General features: G+C 54.2%; 1 protein-coding gene across 7 annotated transcripts in view; it reads left to right on the forward strand.

Moving 5' to 3' along the window:
- Positions 1–18,191, forward strand: part of TTC7A (tetratricopeptide repeat domain 7A) — a 134,787-nt gene extending 116,596 nt beyond the window's left edge. For 3 of the 7 annotated variants that reach the window (XM_021924805.2, XM_009184150.4, XM_021924806.2), the window contains 2 exons: positions 3,399–3,601; positions 16,356–18,188. In XM_021924805.2, coding sequence (XP_021780497.1) covers positions 3,399–3,601; positions 16,356–16,577 — 425 coding nt within the window. In that variant the 3' untranslated portion in view covers positions 16,578–18,188. Of the gene's footprint in view, positions 1–3,398; positions 3,602–5,376; positions 5,714–16,355 lie in introns of those variants that run through there. The other 4 variants (XM_003908604.5, XM_009184149.3, XM_031655135.1 and 1 more) reach the window with 4 other exon arrangements.
- Positions 18,192–18,681: the final 490 nt, after the last annotated feature.

Here is an 18,681-nt window from a genome sequence, read left to right on the forward strand (position 1 = left end):
TGGGCTCTGGTCTGTGTCTTCTGGTTTCCTGTCTAACTGGGGATGGAGCCCGTCAGTGGAACAGCCCTACGGTTCCTCAGGACGTGTTCTCTGGTGTGTGGCCAGCCCAGCAAGGCCCAGGCCTCTGGAATACCCAGGGCCCCGAGGCAAGACGGATTGGGATTGGGTGGGGTGCCCTTTAGTTAAAATCTCTTGATGTGAATGCACTATGAGGGGTCCCCAAGGGAGGGACCAGGGGCAGCCTCTGGAGACAGGGCAGCAAGTTGTAAACAGCTTAATGAGCTGTGCCAGGGCCAAGTGGTCCAGGGGAGTGGGGAGCTTGACCCCTGGGCCCTCAGCTAAACTGAGCTTCTGGCGATGGAGGAAGCAGCCACCCAGCAGAAGTGACACCCACACACTTCCTTCTGCTTCTCCTCTCTCGTGACCCTGGGGGATTCTGCCACAGTGGAGCCCAGCCCACCTTCCTTGTCCTCTTAGTCCAAAGGCCTCTGCAGCCTTCAGGCTCCAGCTCCGATGCCACCTCCCTCAGGAAGACTTCCCTGACCACACCAGCAGCACCGACCTGGCACCTCTTGAGTACCCATAACACTCAGATGTGGCACTTGTCATTCCACTGCCCTGGTCTCTCAAGTGGTTTAGTGGTTCAGCTGCTCCCACCCCTGCCCCCACTCTTTCTCCTCCTCATGGGGAGACCAGGCACGTAGTCAGTACTCAATAGTTGTATGTTAAGCACTCTGTTCAGACGCCCAAGCAGCAGCTCAACAGCAAAGCAGAGAGGGAGAGCTGAGGCTGAGATAACCAAATCTCTGACCCCTCCCCCCACCAGCCATCTGCCCCTGGGTTCAAAGCCCCCATTTCCTGTGCTCTCTGCCTTGGGAATCTCTATTTCAGGCTGTCCCCAGGGGCTAGGGCCCGCATTTCTCTCCCATATCCGGAAAGCCTGGCTTCTCTGTGTTTAATTCTCTGATCCTCCCAAGTTATCACCTCCACTAGAGAAAAAGAGTCTTCTCACTCAGAAAGCGTTGTATTTTAGGATATGGCAGGCTACTCGGGTTGCACAATGAACCTTAGGCAGTGCTCGTGCTATGTACCCCAGTGCCTGTGTTGCAGTCAAGGCCTTAGTTAGGCCTCTCCTGCTGCCTATTGGGACAGGAAGAGAGAATGTCTGGGCCTGGTTTCTCCACCTCTTTCTGGGAGATTCCCTTGGGCATATCTGTTCTCTCTCCACCCCAGACATAATCTGAACTAGGGTAACCTCAGCTGTCAGCTTTTGCTAGGCAGAGTTCTTGGCAAAACCACAAGTCAGACTCTGCTGGCCCTTCTGCGTTCCCCGTCTGTATCTTGATCCTTCTGTGCCTTCAGCATAGGCTAGGCCCCAGGAGTGGGCTGCCAAGCCTGGGGGCTGCTTTGGACAAAGGCTGAGTGCCCAGTGAGGCTGAAGAGCCGCGTCTCCTAAAGTGCCTTAGTGTGGGGTGTGCCCGTGGGTCTCAAATGTGTGTGTGTGTGGGCTGGCCTGGATTGGAGAAAGTGCCCCATTCCCTACTCCTCTGGTTCCAGGACAGATCCTCTCCTGCCTGCTGGCCCAAAGGGGTGTGTGTCTGCTTTGGAGGGAGGCCACGGAACTGCTGGGGAGTCCAGCCCTGGCTTTGCCCTTTCTCAGTGAGGGAATGGGGCAGGGTCCTCACCTCCTAAGCCTGCTTTTTTTTTTTTTTTTTTTTTTTTTTGAGATGGAGTCTGGCTTTGTCACCCAGGCTGGAGCACAGTGGCACTATCTCAGTTCACCACAACCTCCACCTCCCAGATTCAATCAACTCTCTGCCTCAGCCTCCCGGGTACTGGGATCACAGGCACCCGCCACCATGCCCAGCTAATTTTTTTTGTATTTTTAGTAGATACAGGGTTTCACCATCCTGGCCAGGCTGGTCTTGAACTCCTGACCTCGTGATCTACCCGCCTTGGCCTCCCAAAGTGGTGGGACTACAGGCGTGAGCCATGGCGCCCGGCCACCTGCATTTTTTAAGTGAGGATTATGCCTCCTTCCAAGACTTGCTGTCAGGATTAATGAGAAAATGTTTCCCAAACCCGGGCTTGGCCCATCAGCTGTCCATCAGCGCAGGGGAGGTTTCTGTAGCTGTTACCAACAATGCTTGGTTTGTGCCCTCCTTTGCCCCTGAGCCTCTTCTCCCTCATCCTCCCACCCTATCTTTGGCAGGGTCATTTGGTTCTCCCTGGCTCTGAGCACATACCCACCTTCAGTCAGCCCCTGCCTGGGAGACCAAGGGACCCAAAGAGAGCTCCCTGGTCTGCTTCCATCCCCTTTTCCCTGGACATGCAATGAACAAAGGAAGTGAAGGAACACTGAAAAAGAGGCTGCAGTCACCTGAGCAAGCTTTTAGCTCAGGGGACGCCATGTCCCCTCGCCAGGTTCTGAAGTCAAACGGCCCAATGCAAACCCTGGCTTCACCACTTACTCCCACTGTGGCCTTAGTCCAATGCCTTGACCCCTTTGTGCCCAGTTTTTGCCCCTCTAAAGTGGGGTAATAAAAGTACTTGTGCAGGGTGTGGTTTCTCATGCCTATTATCTCAGCACTTTGAGAGGCTGAAATGGGAGGATCTCTTGAGCCCAGGAGTTCAAGACCAGCCTGGGCAACATGGCAAAAGCCCATCTCTACAAAAAATACAAAAATTATCTGGGCATGTTGGCACATGTCTGTAGTCCCAGCTACTCAGGAGACTGAGGTGGGAGGATTGCTTGAGCCCAAGAGGTCAAGGCTGCAGTGAGGCCGAGCATAGTGGCTCATGCTTGTAATCCTAGCACTTTGGGAGGCTAAGGTGGGCAGATCACTTGAGGCCAGGAGTTTGAGACCAGCCTGAGCCCCTCTACCAAAAATACAAAAATTAGCCAGGCATGGTGGTGCATGCCTGTAATCCCAGCTACTCGGGAGGCTAAGACAGGAAAATCACTTGAACCCAGCGGGGCAGAGGTTACAGTGAGCTGAGATCGTGCCACTGCACTGCAGCCTGGACAACAGAGGGAGACTCTGTCTCTAAATAAATAAATTAACTTTTTTTTAGAAAAGGCTGCAGTGAGCCATGGTCACATCGGTGCACTCCAGCCTGGTTGACAAAGGAGACCCTGTCTCAAAAAAAAAAAAAAAAAAGCTTGTTCTACAGGATTTTTGTGAGCATTAACTGGGATGATCTTGGTGCCATTGACTGGCACTTAGCAAGGTGCTGTTCCCACTACATCCCATAGTCAGTGTGCCCCATGCTGTGACTCGGTGGGATAGTGTTCGTCACCTAAGACCGGTTCCCCAGCTCTGAGGATGCAGGGAGGGGGTCAGGATGCCTCTGACTCCCCACAACTCACACCTCCCACTGCCCTTCTGGTTTTGCAGCTGAGCTGTTCATGGAGCAGAAGCACCTCAAGGAAGCAGGTTTCTGCATCCAGGAGGCAGCAGGCCTCTTCCCCACTTCTCACTCAGTACTATATATGCGGGGCCGGCTGGCCGAGGTGAAGGGCAGCCTGGAGGAGGCCAAGCAGCTGTACAAGGAGGCGCTCACAGTGAACCCAGATGGCGTGCGCATCATGCACAGCCTGGTGAGTCAGACCCCGCCCCCCTCCATCCACACTCCCGCCACCTCCTCCCACAGCCTCAGGGCCCTTATCCCCCTTTGTCCCTCCTTGTCCCCATACTCCACTGCCTGCCTGTGCCTTGCTACTGCTGTTCCCTGGTGTCTGGGGGAGGGGACTTCCCTCCTGCTGTGTTGGAAGAGACAGTTCTTGGGATACCTAGCCTTCTCTGGTAGACACAGGCCATTTCCCTTCAATCAGGGTCTGTGTTGATGACAAAATCTAGAAGGTTTGGTTGATACTCTTTGTGACTTCCTTTTGCTGTAAGTTTCTACAAAGGGATCTAGCCCCAAAAGGCTGTCATTGTTACTCATCAGACCCTTGCCCCGAAGGCTAATCCAGAATCTAGGGCGGTTACCAAAATGCTTTTCTTTCTGGGAGTCCCCAGACCCTCCCTGCCTTCTCCATTTCCAAGGAGTTCCACATATCTTTGGTGGGATTCAGGGGGTTTTCTGGGGTGGGTTGTCATGTCAGACCTGACTCAAGCACACGTTGAGAATGGTCCGTGGGGTGCTAAGAGGATCCAGTAGTCCCTGGTCCTCGTTCATAGGCTCAGGACTTGGGTGTCCAGGGCACAGTGGCCTCCCTGTGGGAAGCAAAGAGGCTGGGGAGCAGGATGCTGATACTCTTGTCCTCTACCTGGTGATCATGAGTAAGTCAGCCACCTTCTCTGACCCTTAGTTTTAATCGTCTGTTTGGTGGGTATCCTCTGGTCCAGGCAACATTTATTGAGCACCAGCTCTGACAGGTGATATTCCAGACCCTATAGATTATCATTTTTTCCCTGCTTTCCTTTGCTGCTTCCAGAGAACAGGTGTCCAGATAAATGTAGTGATCTGGAAGCTTGCAAGCCTGCATCTGTACAAGTGATTTTTGAAGGATAATCTAGGAGCCCACAGTTAGCAACAATCTTTCCCTCTTAGGGTCTGGGTTCCACCTTAGATATCTCCATGTGAGAGCACGTTGAGGGGAACAGCCATTAGGGTATCCCTGACGTCTGGCACAGAGAGAGCACAGAGGCATCAGGAGCATGGCTCCAGATGGCTGAAGGGTTGGCATTGCCAAAAGGGGGCTGATTTGTCTGTGAGTAGAAGCTACAGGCAGGGAGTTAGATTTCAGCCATGTCAGGGAAAACATTATAACTCTTAGCATAGTCTAGGCACATACTCAGTAATCATCTGGTGAGAGTGTTGCCAAGAGAATGCAGCGTCACATGGGGAGGAGCCAGACCAGGCCATCTTCATAAGGTCCTTTCCAACCTGACAGTCCTTGAAAAGGAAATAGAACAGGAATTCCCAGCTCAGCTATTATTCCCGCTGCCTGATTTCTGTAGATTTCTAACTTAGGTCTGTGTGAATGTTCAGCCTCGGATGAAGAAAGCTCGTGCAGTCACCATACGCCCTTGTCTGTGTTCCCTCCCACATGGCTGCATTGCCTTCCAGTCAACTCAACAAATGTTTGCTTTCTGCAGGAGGCTTCCTCCTTCCTCCCTCAATTTAGACATCAGCTTCTCGGATAAATGCCTCGCCAGAGGTCACATCCAGAAACTTGATTAGGGCAGTGGGAGGGAGGGTGTGGGCTATAACATTAGGCCTGCAGCCAGGCAGAGATGTCTGCCTTCCACTGTGTTCACGGATACGAGCCTGCAGGCTCAGCCCTGAAAACCCAACAAAATCCAGTAACAAGTACAATTTTGAAGTAACAGTGTACCATTTTTCATTTATGCTTATTCTTGTTTGTAGCTATTTTCCTGAAATTGAAGCAGTTTCCAAGGGGAGGTTTCCATGGTAACTGAATAGCCATCCAGAGTGGCTCCCTGCAGATGTTTCTGAAGTGGTCCCTTTTTCCTTCCTGGGGCGCCTTGCTGATTTGATGAAATTGGAGCCAGTTGGAGCCAGGCCTGCCCTCTTTTAAAGTTACAAGCAACCAGAGGGGCATTCGGCTTCTGCGTGGGCAGCCCATCCCGTCTACAGGCTCTGTTCCTGCCAGCATCCCACACATACGCATAAAGAATAGCAAATGTTCAGCCTGGGGAAGATTTGCTAAGCACTCATTTTCTAAAGACATTTGAACGCTTTAGTGAGTCGATCTCAAGTGTTCCCAGATCTAAGTGTCTTCCCTGTGCTGGCCTGAGACTCAGGACATCTGGGGTCTAATCCTGGCTCTGGCCCTGATCCACCTGGGGGACTTAGGAAAAGACACGCTTAACTTGCATGCTCCTGGTGTCCCCTTTTGTAGATAACGATCCTCATTGTTCCTGGGCCATAGTGTTGTTCTAATCATAATGAGGTGATGCATGTGAAAGTGTAAACGTCTGCAGTGCAATCCCAGAGACAGCAAAGCATAGCGTGGAAGATCCCACTCCCCTTCAGTCCCTCACCAGTGTCAGATATTGCTAAGCAATCACAGCACCTTTTTCCCACCGAGCAAAGATGTGATCTTGGAATCTTTTTCAATGTGATACAACATGATAGGAACGACTAGCTGTCATTCTAAGTCAGTTTCACATTTTTGTAAGGGATTCATTGTAAAAATAGTAGAGGAAAGAGACACATCAGTCATCTGAGCCTTTGTGAACTCTGGAGGTTGGTACAGCCTTGGAGAATTACCAAGAGAGGAATGTGGAAGGGAGGTGGTATCCCTGCTGTGGAATCAGGGCAGGCTTCCAGGGAGGACACTCTGGCCTTACCATGCCACTGTGACTTTATGAGGACGTTGGCCTCTGATCAGTACAAGGAGGAGAGCCTCCCCTCCCCTAAGGGCACAGCCACCCACAGGCCTGGGCTAGAGGAGCTTAGGGCCCCCAGCGAGCCCTCTGAGGTCGTGAGTGGGTCCTGCTCCCTGAGGTCTGGAAAGTGGTCGGTGAAGATATTCTTACTGTGCTGTGTGGGTGCTGGGTTTGGCCCTCTAGTCCTTAGAATGGGGTTGGCAAGTGCCAAGAGGCTAAAGAAAGCCCAGTGGGAGTTGAAGACTTTGCTCTTAGGGGCCAGGGGCCCCATGTCTCTAAGAATATAGGCTTTGGCCAAGAGCGGATTCTCTACTCTCCCTGTCTCCCTGTCCCTGCCCTAGATGCAATAAGAGATGTTTCTGTGGTTCTAGCCCTGCTCTGGGTTCAGCTCAGGGTTTTCTACCCAGACCAGGCAGGAAGGAGATGCCACCTTGGCAGTTCTCTGCTGGGCAAGAGAACCAGCACAGTTTGTCCCGAGTTTGTCCATCAGGCTCTGGTCCTGCTGGCTGCTGTCTGCACCGGGCTCAAGGATGGCCAGGGGCCTCTGGGAAACTGGCAAGTATAGAAAGAAAAAGAAGTGTGCTCTCTGCAGTGGAAATCAAATCACAGGAGCAGGTCCTGACAGTCTGCCAGCGTGGTCCCAGACTTCTCTCCAGGTAGCTGGAAATCCCACTCGGCTGGGGTATTCAGAACCGAATTCACTGGCAGAAAATTCTAGCCAAGAAGGGGAAGGCTGAACTTTGCCTGCCTGCCTGAAACGTGAGAAGGAAGGCAGAGGCCTCCCAGGATGCATAGGAGTCGCCGGTTGATACTGCTCTTCAGAGAGAGCTTCAAGGCTTGGCCAGGAAGGGACCCCCGGCAGCCTGCACGTCTCTTGGAGCTTATCTCTGCCCTGCCACCTCCCCGGATCCCCTCTGCACCAGGCACTTCCAAGGGCAGAATAGGTACCTGAGGAAACCAGGGAACTCCAACAGTGACTGGTAGACTGGTTGGGTCATTAAGAGCCCTCCCAGGAGGGGGTTCCTTTGAGGTCACTTGACTTTCGTGATGGGAGGGTCATTGGTTGGTCATGAAGCTGAGATTAGAGCACCTCATGGAATGAGTGGCTTGACTTGGTTTCCCAGTGTAGGGAAGGAAAAAACCATTTTCTCTCTACCTTTCTGAGTTCTTAGCTCGGACCCTGGTAACAGAAGACAGATTAACAAGGAAAAACAAACAGAACTTTATTAACATGTATAAAATGTTCTCATGGGAGATCCTCAGGAAAAATGAGAAAAGCTTAAAGAGGTAGCTTAGAGGTCTGGCACCGTGGCTCACACCTGTAATCCCAGCACTTTGGGAGGCCAAGGCGGGTGGATCACAAGGTCAGGAGATCTAGACCATCCTGTGAAACCCTATCTCTACTAAAAATACAAACAATTAGCCAGGTGTGGTAGCAGGCACCTGTAGTCCCAGCTACTTAGGAGGCTAAGGCAGGAGAATGACGTGAACCCGGGAGGCGGAGCTTGCAGTGAGCCGAGATCACGCCACTGCACTCCAGCCTGGGCGACAGAGTGAGAGTTCGTCTCAAAACAAACAAACAAACAAACAAACAAACAAAAGAGGTAGCTTAGAACTCTGGCTTACATAGCATTTTCAACCAAGAGCATACAATTTAAAAGAAGCAAGAGACAAATAAAAAGGACTTGGAGTCTCTGGGGATGGAAAATTGTGGGAAGACAAATCAATGGGAAACTAATGGTAGATAAAGGCTAGTTAGCAGAGCTTGTTATGTAGATTCCTTTGTGCCATCTCCAGGCTGATAAGGTTTTAACACTGTCTTCTGTGATCAGCCTTTGTCCTTCCTGGTTGAGGGGGAAGAGGGACACCCTTATAAATGTATATATCCGGCTTTTAGGCAAATAGGGGGAGGGCAGAGAGCTTTTCTTGTCTCTGCTTCTTCTCAGTTGCCTTCAGCTCAAAACAATCCTTATGCCCAAGTGACATATTTTGGGGTGGCATGTTCTGCTACCCTTCAGCAGCCCCTGAAGAAGGTCCTAGCCCTAGCCACAGAGCCACCAACTCTCCCTGCCCTCAGCTTGGCTAAGGAGAGTGTGGACACTTTGGTGCAGCTTGTCTGCACTGCAAGAGACAACTTGACACCCTCAGGCATGAGTGGGCAGGCGAGGTGTCTGGGTGGCACTCTGCCCTCTTCTCCCAGGGGCAGACTCTGGAGAGGAGGAGTTTCCTGGTCCCTCCCGTACCCCAGCCCCTCCCCTCCTCATGCTTTCTTCTTGGTGAGGGAGTTCCAGGCTCTCCAGAACCTCTCCCTGTCAGGCACCCCTGCAGGAGTGGGGAGATGGCTCTGCATGAGCTTTGGCTCTAGTAATGTAATTCCTGGGATGCAGTTTCTGAAGCATTCCTGGCATGTGACCCAGCTTCTTCTCTCTCCAAATGCCCCTGGAGAGACAGGAAGACAGCGTTGTTATCTGTAGTCCTCTTGATGACAGAGTGACGATGAATGATTTTCCTTAATTGGTTCCCTCTTGCTGCCAGTGTATAGCAGGCCACCTCATTCTTTAAGTGGGTTTGCGGGATCAAGAGCGTGGGGATGGCCTCAGAGCCTCTCATCTCTCACCCCAGGCTGTGGCATGAGGGGGCACATCTTAAGTCCCCAGAAGCTCCCTACCACTACCCCTGGTACCTCCCAAGGGGGGGACCTGAGTCACTGAGGTCCAGAGCTCTGCCTATCCAAGCCCTGAGGCTCTGGGCTGGGCCTTTTTAGGTGCTCTGGGACTCCATCAAGAAGGCTCTAGTCTCTAAGGCCAAAAGGATGAACTGTGGCCACACAGAGCTTCATCCGTCACTCCCTCCCCCTGCTGGGTGGCCCCTCCCCCATCATGGAGGGTTGGACCAGACACGAGAGGTGACAAACCTAAGACAACCCGCCCTGCGTTATGGGGGCGCTTAAGGGTTACTTTCCTCGCCAGGTGTCTCAGTCCATTTTGTGTTGCTATAACAGAATACCTGAGACTGGGTAATTTATTATTATTTTATTTTGTTTCTATTTTTTGTAGAGACAAGGTCTCACTATGTTGCCCAAGTTAGTCTTGAACTCCTGGGCTCAAGGAATCCTCCCACCTCAACCTCCAAAAGTTCTGGGTTACAGGCATGAGCCACCATGCGTGGCCTTTTTAAAAATATATTTTTTAATAGTAATTTACAATAAGCAGAAACTTATTTGCTCACAATTCCGGAGGCTGAGAAGTTGAAGATCGAGGGCCACATCTGGTGAGGGCCTTCTTGCTGCCTCATCCCATGGCAGAAGGTGGAGGGGTAAGAGAGTGTGAGAGAAGGGGAAGCTGAACTCATCCTTTTGTCAGGAACCCGCTCCCGAGATAACAGCATCAGTCCATTCAGGAGGGCAAAGTCTGCCGGACCTCATCACTTCTGGAAGGTCTCACACTTCAATTCTGCTGATTGAGGCTTCAGTTTCTAACACATGAATTTTGGGGGACACATTTAAACCATAGCACTTGGTCAGTTTTTTCTCCTGTCAAATTGGGATGATAATTTAGACTCTCTTGTGACTTCAAGGAGTAGTTTTAGAGCTCAGGTGAACTGAAAGCTGTGAAAAGATAAGTCAACATTGGGCATTTTTATCACTATATTCACATAGATGACTTGGTGGCATGTGGCCTGAGCCTGAGCCCCACCTTGGCTGGTTTCTGTTGGACCATACTTACTGTGGGATGAGGGTCTTTGGCCCAGATTTCCTTGTGATGCCAGCAGGGTGCTGAGAAGACAGGGAGGGAGTGCCTGGCAGGGACAGGGACCTCCAAGCTGCCTTTGAGGTTCTCCTAGGGTTGGTTGGCTGGGATGATTTTTAAAATGAGTATCAGAGCTGGCTCTGGAGGAGGCACCTGCAGGTTGGAGCAGGGCCTTCAAGTTCATCTGACCTAGACCTGAGTCCCACTTTGCCTTCACTCACTGACCAAGTTCCATAGCCTCTCAGAACTTCAGTATTCTCATCTGTAAAATGAGCCTTGCTATACCAAGCACCTAGGGAATTTAGAATTAGGCACCTTTAGAGTTAGGTTAAATCCATAAGTTAATGGTCCAGTCATTAGGGTTATTTTTACGTTTTTCACTTTGAAGCATAGCTGCCAGGCCATGTTCAGATGCTCTTGGTTCTCGGTGGGGAGTGGAAACCTGGTGCCAAGCCCCAGAGACTCATTGCAGTAAAGCCACCCCATCCCCACTGAGTCCACAGGGGAGTCTGGCCAAGGTGACACACCCTAGCTGCCCTGTGGATAGGACAAGAGTGCACACAGTGCAAGGCCCAGGCTGACCTTAGCTACGGGGAGGGCAGCCTGCTTTGTGGGGAAGAATGAGTTGAGGGACGAGGGAGAGACCTTGGGTAATCTGCACCCGTTGGGGCAGAGGCTCTGCGGTGGCAGGCTCAGGGGAGGCCCTGACCTACTGCCATGCCGGTTCAGCATCTGGTTGAGCATCTGCTTTCTGAGTTGAAGGAGGAAGGATGTTCTGAGCAGCTGAGGAGTGACACTCAGTGCCTAGCATTTTGGAGGCGCCCTGACACTGGGTGGGGCTCAGTGCACAAACAGCAGGGTTCCTGGGGACAGTGGCCTCTGCTGCCTATGCCCCATGTCTCAGGGTCCAGGACGCACCACCAGCTCTAGGCTTCTTTCTCCATGTTCATTTCCTGAGCTGTGGCAGGCGGCTTAGAGGCGTCTAGGCCATGAAAGGACATGGAATCTTGCTTCTTCTGGGCAGGGAAGTTCAATAGGAGCATCTTGGCTGTGTGACCTCTGATGAGGTGATTTTATTGTGAGTGCTCTCTTCACCCCTCACCAGTACTGCCTGAGGTCACACTCCCTGATGGGAAAGTGGAAGAGACGAAAGTAAAGGGTTCTTCAGGCCCACGGTGTAGGGGGTGCGAGGGTGTGTCTCCCAGCACCTGCTCAACGGGGATCAGAGACCCCTCCATACCCACCTTATTCCTGGGCTGGCACAACCCCCCACACACACCCTGAGCCCTGGATCAGGACTTCGGGAAAACCTTAAGCTGATGTAGGCTCCTGAAGTCCATCACCAACCCTGGTGAGGAAGCCTGTCATAGATTCAGATCTGAATGATACTTGAGCACTGCTGGCTTCATTAAGCTCCAGAATCCATTTTTTCAGAAAGAGTTAGAAAGACTCACCCTACATGGAAAGAGAAGGTGACGTGGTCCTTTTTCCCTGTCCAGCAGCCCCTTCCCCAAACTGACCTTCACTGTGCCTTAGGCTGTACCTCCTGCCCAGAGAGGGGAGCTTCTGTGACTGGGCCCCTTCTCACTCCCCATCACGGGGACTCATTTCTAGAACCAGGGATCCACAGGCCTAGCCACAGCCTCTTGACTGACCTGGAGGGCTGGGCCAGGCAGTGCTCCAGGATGGGCAAAGGCCCTTATAGACCTAGAACCTGATACCAGCCCAGGAAGGGGAGGAGAAAAGGCCCAGTCCCTGCCCAGAGGAGACGGCTGACAAGGAAGTCAATTTCCTGGTGGCTTGTCAGGCTCCAGAGTCCCCCAGGGTGTGACCCATCTGGCCTCTGGCCGCTGGCCCCTGCCCCTCTGAAAACAGACAACCCTTAGCCCCAGCTGAAGAGGCCTGCTGGTGTTCTTCAACATCTCACTTGTAAAGGACCCAAAAGAGAAAGGGACGGGCACCCCCTACCCCAGGAGACCCCACCTAGGTTGGGCTCCATGTGAATCTGGGCTCTTCTCAGCAGGAGCCGCTTCCTTTGAGGCCCAGGGGGCTCTGGGGTGAACACATCCCACCCCAGCACTGGGTGGAGCTGGAAGGGTTTGCCCCCCTTCCCACAGCAGGGAAGTGGGACCCTGTGGCTTTGGAGCTGCCCTGGCTCCAGGAAGGCGGTGGTGATGGGAGTGGGAGGTTCTCAGCCTGGAGAGGTGCCTCCCTCCTTCCCGTTCCAGGTCTGGTTGGACAGGTTGAGGCTGACACACCTGAGAGAACCCAGAACGCCAGAGAGCCCGGAGCTGGGCTGGAATGCGGGCCTCCCTGGAAGGGTGTGTCCATGTTCCAGGGTGGCGAGAGGAAGGGCCCTTCCTGTATAGCAGGCTCCTCCCAGCAGCCCTGGTGTCCCCAAAGGCAGGCTCCAGGGACCAGAAGGCTCCTGTAGCTTCCAGCTGATTCCTGGCTTCCCAGCTGGAAAGGCTGTTACAGAATCCCAGGAATGTGCCTTGAGCTCAGAGAGAAAATTCCCAAAATAACTTCTATAAATACTTGAGGGCAGGGGTGGGGAGGGAGGGCTCAGCCTGGCCCACAGCTGGCCTAGCGCCAAGGCTGCTTCCCAGGGCAGGCCCCCCTCAAAAGAAGAAGAGGCATGCGCACCCCTAGACCTCTGTACTGCTCCGCCCTTGGTGGGCATCATCAGGCACTGAACTTACGGGGTGGGATGGCGTGCAGTGGATTCTGAAAAGGCAAGGCCCTTTCCCTCATCCACTCCCAGGCCACAGCCCCTGGCCACACACTGCCTCTGCAAAGGACCTGGGTCCCACAGGGAGGCTCCCCGCTGAGTGTGAGCCCAGACCAGCAAGACCCTGGGCCCCTTAGGTTCTGCGCCTTCGTGGCCGTAAGAGGCAAGGCTTGCCAAGCTCCACGTGGGCAGCATCCCTGGTTGGAGGCCCACATCTGTAAGTGTGGGGTGCCTCTGGGTTCCCTGGCTCTGTGTTTGGGCTACATCCTGAGCTCTGAGCCCTGTTGAGCTGCTGTCCTTTGGGGAATAACAAAGCCGGCAGGAGGCTGGGGCTCTATCCCTCTCAGCCTCGGGAGGGGCAGGACAGGGATCGCATCCATGAGCTCCACAGTAACTAAGCATGACGTTGAGGCGGTTGTGTGGTCAGGAGGAACTCCGTCCTCAGGGAAGGCTTCCTGGGAGAGCAGGCTCTCGAGCACTTGAGATGTGGCCACACATCCCCACTCCCTGCGATCAGGAAGGGAGAGAAGGAGGAGGGTCCTGAGGTGGGAATTTCTGGGGACTTCCCCCAGAGCCCTGCACCTCCCTGGAACCATGTTTGTGGCTATAACCAGCCCAAAGCGCCCCCTTGGAGTTATGGTGTCTGATCACCATAAACAACTTTCAAATCCCTGTGGGCTGCCAGCACAGCTGTGGCATCTCCCAAGGGAAGGTCAAAACTGGGAGCCTCTCTGCAGATCTGATCTCCTCTCTCAGCGTGGGGCACCCCCTCACCAGGATGGGGGATGGGGGATTCACTTGGGACATTTGGATGCAATTGAGATGCCAGTTCTTGTTGCCACCATCTCTCTGGAGGCCTATTCTCTGGGAGGGTCGGGGTGCCAGGAGGATTGTCTGCAGGCCCTAGATGCAGCGCTGGGCTCAGGGCAGAGTCGGTGAGACCTCGCATCTTCCTGGGGCTGTCTTGCCCAGTTGTCAGGCAGCAAACAGCGCTGAGTTGCTACCAAACATGAACTGGGCTGGTGTCAGGGGCAGGTGGCAGAAGATCCTGTTACAGGCCCTGGGCCTCTGGGCCCCAGCCTGACCCCAGCCCGGTGTCTCCTTTCAGGCTCTAAGGTCAACACCCCAGGGTGGGGGGACATGAGCCAACCCACCCTAGCCTACAGTCCTCCCCCACAGAGATCCATGCCCTCTCCCAGCTTCTAGAGAGATCAGCCATCCACCAGCTCCCCGCCCAGAAGGACCCTCTGCTCATCTTGGAGGTGCTGCTGTTTGCTGTCTGCCCCTGCGGTGATTTTTCCAATTCATCATTGCAGACTCCTCACAAGAGCCCCACGAGGAGGGACAGTTCATTGCTTGGTTTACAGATGAGGAAACCACAACTCAGAGAAAGCTGGCCATTTGTCCACGGTCACAGCGCTTGTCAGTGGCAGAGCCGGGATTCCAGCCTGGCCAGGGCTTCCGGCCACCAAGCCCTGGGCTTTTTCCTCTCTACAGACACACAGAGGAAGTTACTGCAAACCTCTCAAACTGAGAATAAAATACACATACACACACACACCAGCCTGCAGACACATCTGGCCCCTTCCCAGACACCCACATACTTCTTGATATCAGGGGTTTTCAAACTTGTTTTTAGCAGTTGAGCCCTTTTTTCAAACAAAATCCCATGTGGAGGCTTAATACAGAAAACTTAACGTGTGGAAGCCACTCCGGGCCTGCCCCTCCCTGAGAGGCCTTGCCGGCCTTTCCCTTCTGTCCTGTGTTGCTCCCTCCTGGGCAGAACTCACAGGGCTCAAACCCTTCATTTTTGGTGCTCAATTTTGTGTCTGGCAGCCGTTGGCTGGCCTTCCTTCCCTCCTCCCTGTGGGCTCCGTTCCATTGTGAGCTGCTGGGGTCTGGCCCTTGGGCCGTGTGGGCAGAACAGCTAGGCCTCGTGCCCTGCTGGCCAGCCTGGCCACTACCCTTGGTCCCAGGCAGCCCTGAGTCAGCACCACTCCCATCTGGCGAGAGCGGAAGACCCTGCCTGAGGCTCCACCCCGCCCGCAGCCACCCTGTCCTCCCCTGGCCTCTGCACGCCTCATCCATGTGTGTGGTTCCTTGGTACGGCGTTGCCCAGGGCTAACAGAGGCTCTGTGAGGACAGCCTCTTCCTCCCCCGCCCCCTGGCCACAAGATCTCCAGCCAGCACCTATGGAGAGGGAGAGGCTTTTCCTAGGGCTTCCTGAGTGCCATCTTTCACTCCCGCCGAATTGGTTGTGTTCCAAGCTCTCTGAGGACTTGATGAAACCAGGCATGCGCATCTTCCCCAGCGCGTCTCCATAGCAACAGAGGGCCTAACTCTGGGGAGCTCGCTGAGGAGGAAAATGTTCCAGCTAAAAATGTACATGGCCATCAGTGGGCGGGCACTGGAGAGGGGGCTCCAGGCACATAGAAAGCAGCTCCCCACCCCCACTGCGGCCCCCGCCTGTCCAGGAAGTCGGTGGTGGGTTTTACCTCCTGTCTTTTAACAAGAGAAGGGTCCCCCCGAGGGACCATCTCATGCCACCCTCAGGGCTGAAACAGGGATCAGTGGGACAGCGCGAAGCAGCCTTTCTGCTGAAAGGGGGCCCTGCCCCTCTGCCTCCGCTCACTACCCTGTCCTAGCTACCCACTTCCCAGCGTGGGTAAAAGAGGATGTAGAGGGGACAGGGTGCCAGTTTCACTTCCCAGCCTCTTATGACGATTCCTGTTAGTTCCTCTATCTCTTTGGTAACAGGGTTGTTTGAGCCAAACAGCAGGGCCAAGCTTCCCTGCGCCTGACCCAGACCCCCAGGGCCTTTCATCTTTCAGCCAATCCAGCCTGTTCACCCAGCGCCCCATTCACCCAGCACCCTGTCCCCCGCCATCTGACTCTCCTCCTGTGACCCTCTCCTGAGGAGCCACCGCACACGCACACATGCTTGAGCTTTTCCTCCCCGGTGACAGTGATGAAGCCTCGTAATGCGTCCTCCTCAGTCTTTCTGCATCCCTGGGGTGAAGGGCAGCTCCGGGCCGCAGGAAGGACTGAGAGGCATGGTCCCACTGAGTGAGAACACACTCCTGCCAGACACTTCTCAGAGCTTTACACCTCCTGACTCCTTTCAGCCTCACCCCGCCCTCCAGAGAGATGCTGTGATTTTCCCATTTACAGATGAGGAAACTGAGGGCCAGAGAGCTGGGATTTGCCCAGGATCCCCCAAACAAGGTGACACAGCCAGGTCTGGTGACTTGAAAGCCAATTCCTCGGGACCGGCAGGAACAGAGCTCCTGCAGTGGGTTTCCCAGGAGGCTGGGGTTAAAGCACGGGTTGGGCAGGGCCAGGTAGGATTTACATGGGGAAAGGCACAGTCACTTGACAGTGCCCAAGCCAGAGACGCAGGAGCCTCTCGAGCTGATGGCTGCTGCCACCCGTGCACCTGTACTTGGCCCAGTTGCCAAGATGCCTGTGCCATGCCAAGACCCCTACTCACCCTGCCCTGTGCTTGGTCCACAGGGTCTGATGCTGAGTCGGCTTGGCCACAAGAGCCTGGCCCAGAAGGTGCTTCGAGATGCCGTGGAGAGGCAGAGCACGTGCCACGAGGCATGGCAGGGCCTGGGCGAGGTGCTGCAGGCCCAGGGCCAGAACGAGGCCGCCGTCGACTGCTTCCTCACTGCCCTGGAGCTGGAGGCCAGCAGCCCTGTGCTGCCCTTCTCCATCATCCCCAGAGAGCTGTGACGACACTGCAGCCACAGGGAGGGCGGGCCGGCCAGAGGGAGAGGCAGCGGTCAGTGTGGGGTGACAGTGGCATCAGGTGCGGGGCCTCAGGGAAATCCATCTTTAGTGAACGCCTCCGCAGCTGCAGCCCTCGTTCTCCTGGCTCGGCCAAGAGGGTCTTCCTGGATTTCTTTGTTGGTGCCTTGGGAAACAGTCTGACTTGAACCCTAAGTGCCTTTTTGCAGAGTTTTGTGGTGACCAGACTTGCACCCCAAGAGCTGGGCAGGGGGGAGCCTCACAATTGTCCTTCACCCTCACCCATGCCTCTGGTTGGGGGTCTGGGGATCTCACTCCCCACTCTCAGCACAGCACAGACTTCTGGATCCCTCTCAGGTCTTGCCCAGGGCAGTCACGACGTGAAGAAACTGGGCAAGTGGGAAGACGATGGGATTTCTGGGTTCCCTTCCCAGACTTGGAGTTAGCAGATGATGCCCACGTTGCCCCTCTTTGCCCCCTGAGGCCAGCTGGGCCCCACTGTGCTCTTTCCCTCTGCTACCAAGTGCCTTTGGGGCCTCTGGGGTCTAGCCAGGGGGTACTGAGCACTGGCCCTTACGCTTCCATTTCCACCCACCCCATCTCCCTGGAAATGTGTTCCAGCCCAAGCAGCCTCCGTTGGTTTTAGATCCTGTGGTTGCTAGATCCAGTCCTTTCTAATACCCTGAGTCAACACATTACTCCTGCAGGTCTTACGCTACAATGCAGGTCCCTCGAGGGCCAATAACATGGAGGTGGGCAATTCTAGGACTGTCGCCAGTACATCTCACCACCCACAGCCCTTTTTTGCCTTGATTTGAGCCTCACCCTAGCCTTTTGGGTTGCCCTGCCTGAGGCAGACCTGAGGAGAGGACAGAGCCCAGCCTTTCTCCTGTGACTGAGCAGGCCTCTGTGTCCATGACACCTTTTTCCGGGCCTGGGGGCTGTGGGTGTATGTCCTGCCTGCTGGCTCCCCTGGCCCCTGCTGCATGACGCTCTTGGAACTCTTCCCCAAGGAGTCAGTCCGCCAGGCTTATCAGGGAATCCTTTTGTATCTGCACTTTGGGTTTTAGTTTCAAAGCTCCATCAGGTACAGCTTACATTTCAGGATGTGTAGAAAGCTCAGGTGAGGGCTGCCCTGGTTTGTCATAGCTCCACCTTCCTCGGAGGGAGAGGGCTGTTGGAGACCCCCCCATCCATGGCACACTAGCTCAGCACTGCATGTCCCGACATGATTCCCAAGACAGCTGGTGCCTCCTGGCTTTCCTGCGGCAGGCCAAGGGGCACCCCAGAGGACGCTGGATCCTTCATGGTTGAAGGATCTCTATGTATGTGTGTATATAAATATAGTTTTTATATATATATATAAAAAATAGAGATCTATTTTTTTCTGGAATTATGTTAGAAAAGTAAAGAAAAAGCAAATGCTGTTGATTTATCTCAGGGTGCCCAAAGAGTTGTAGTCAATTTTTGGTACTAGGAAAGGCACCCAATGCATTTCCTGACTTTTAAGCAGTTCCTTGTTGGAAGCAGCAGAGGGCCAAGCCAAGTTGCTGACAGTGACTTTACAGGTTAAATAAAGAGACCCTTGGAGGGGAAGCAGGCTTGTCTGAAGCAGCATGTTTATTCACTGGGCATGTCGCTCCCGCACCAGCCTTGAGCCAGGCCCTGGAGAGGAGGGGCTGTTGCAGGAGGAGGGAGGCCAGAGAAGTCATCGAAGCCAAGACCTGGGCCCAGCTGAGGAGGGATATGGGGAAGGAAGGATGAGAGGGAGGACCCTCTGGGAAAATGTGGGTTTGAGCTGGTGAGAGTGTTGCCAGTTGAGGCTGGGCTAAAGCCTGGAGGGGGTAGGAGGAAGCAAGAGGGGTCCAGGCAGGGCTGATCCTGGCCTTTGACTTGTCCAGGGGGCCACCCCGGAAGCCCCTGCTGCCTCTGGGCATTGCTGGGAGAGGCCAAGGCAGTACTCATATCTGAACAGAGAGCCCCTCAGGTATTGCTGATGGGCCACCTTCAGCTGCAGGGAAGAAGACTAGGAGAGGAGGCATGGGAGAGACCTGGGCCTTGTTCAGATTGGCCACCTCTGCTGAGAAGT

Source organism: Papio anubis, chromosome 14 (assembly GCF_008728515.1).
Source record: "Papio anubis isolate 15944 chromosome 14, Panubis1.0, whole genome shotgun sequence".
NCBI classification, from domain to species: Eukaryota; Metazoa; Chordata; class Mammalia; order Primates; family Cercopithecidae; genus Papio; species Papio anubis.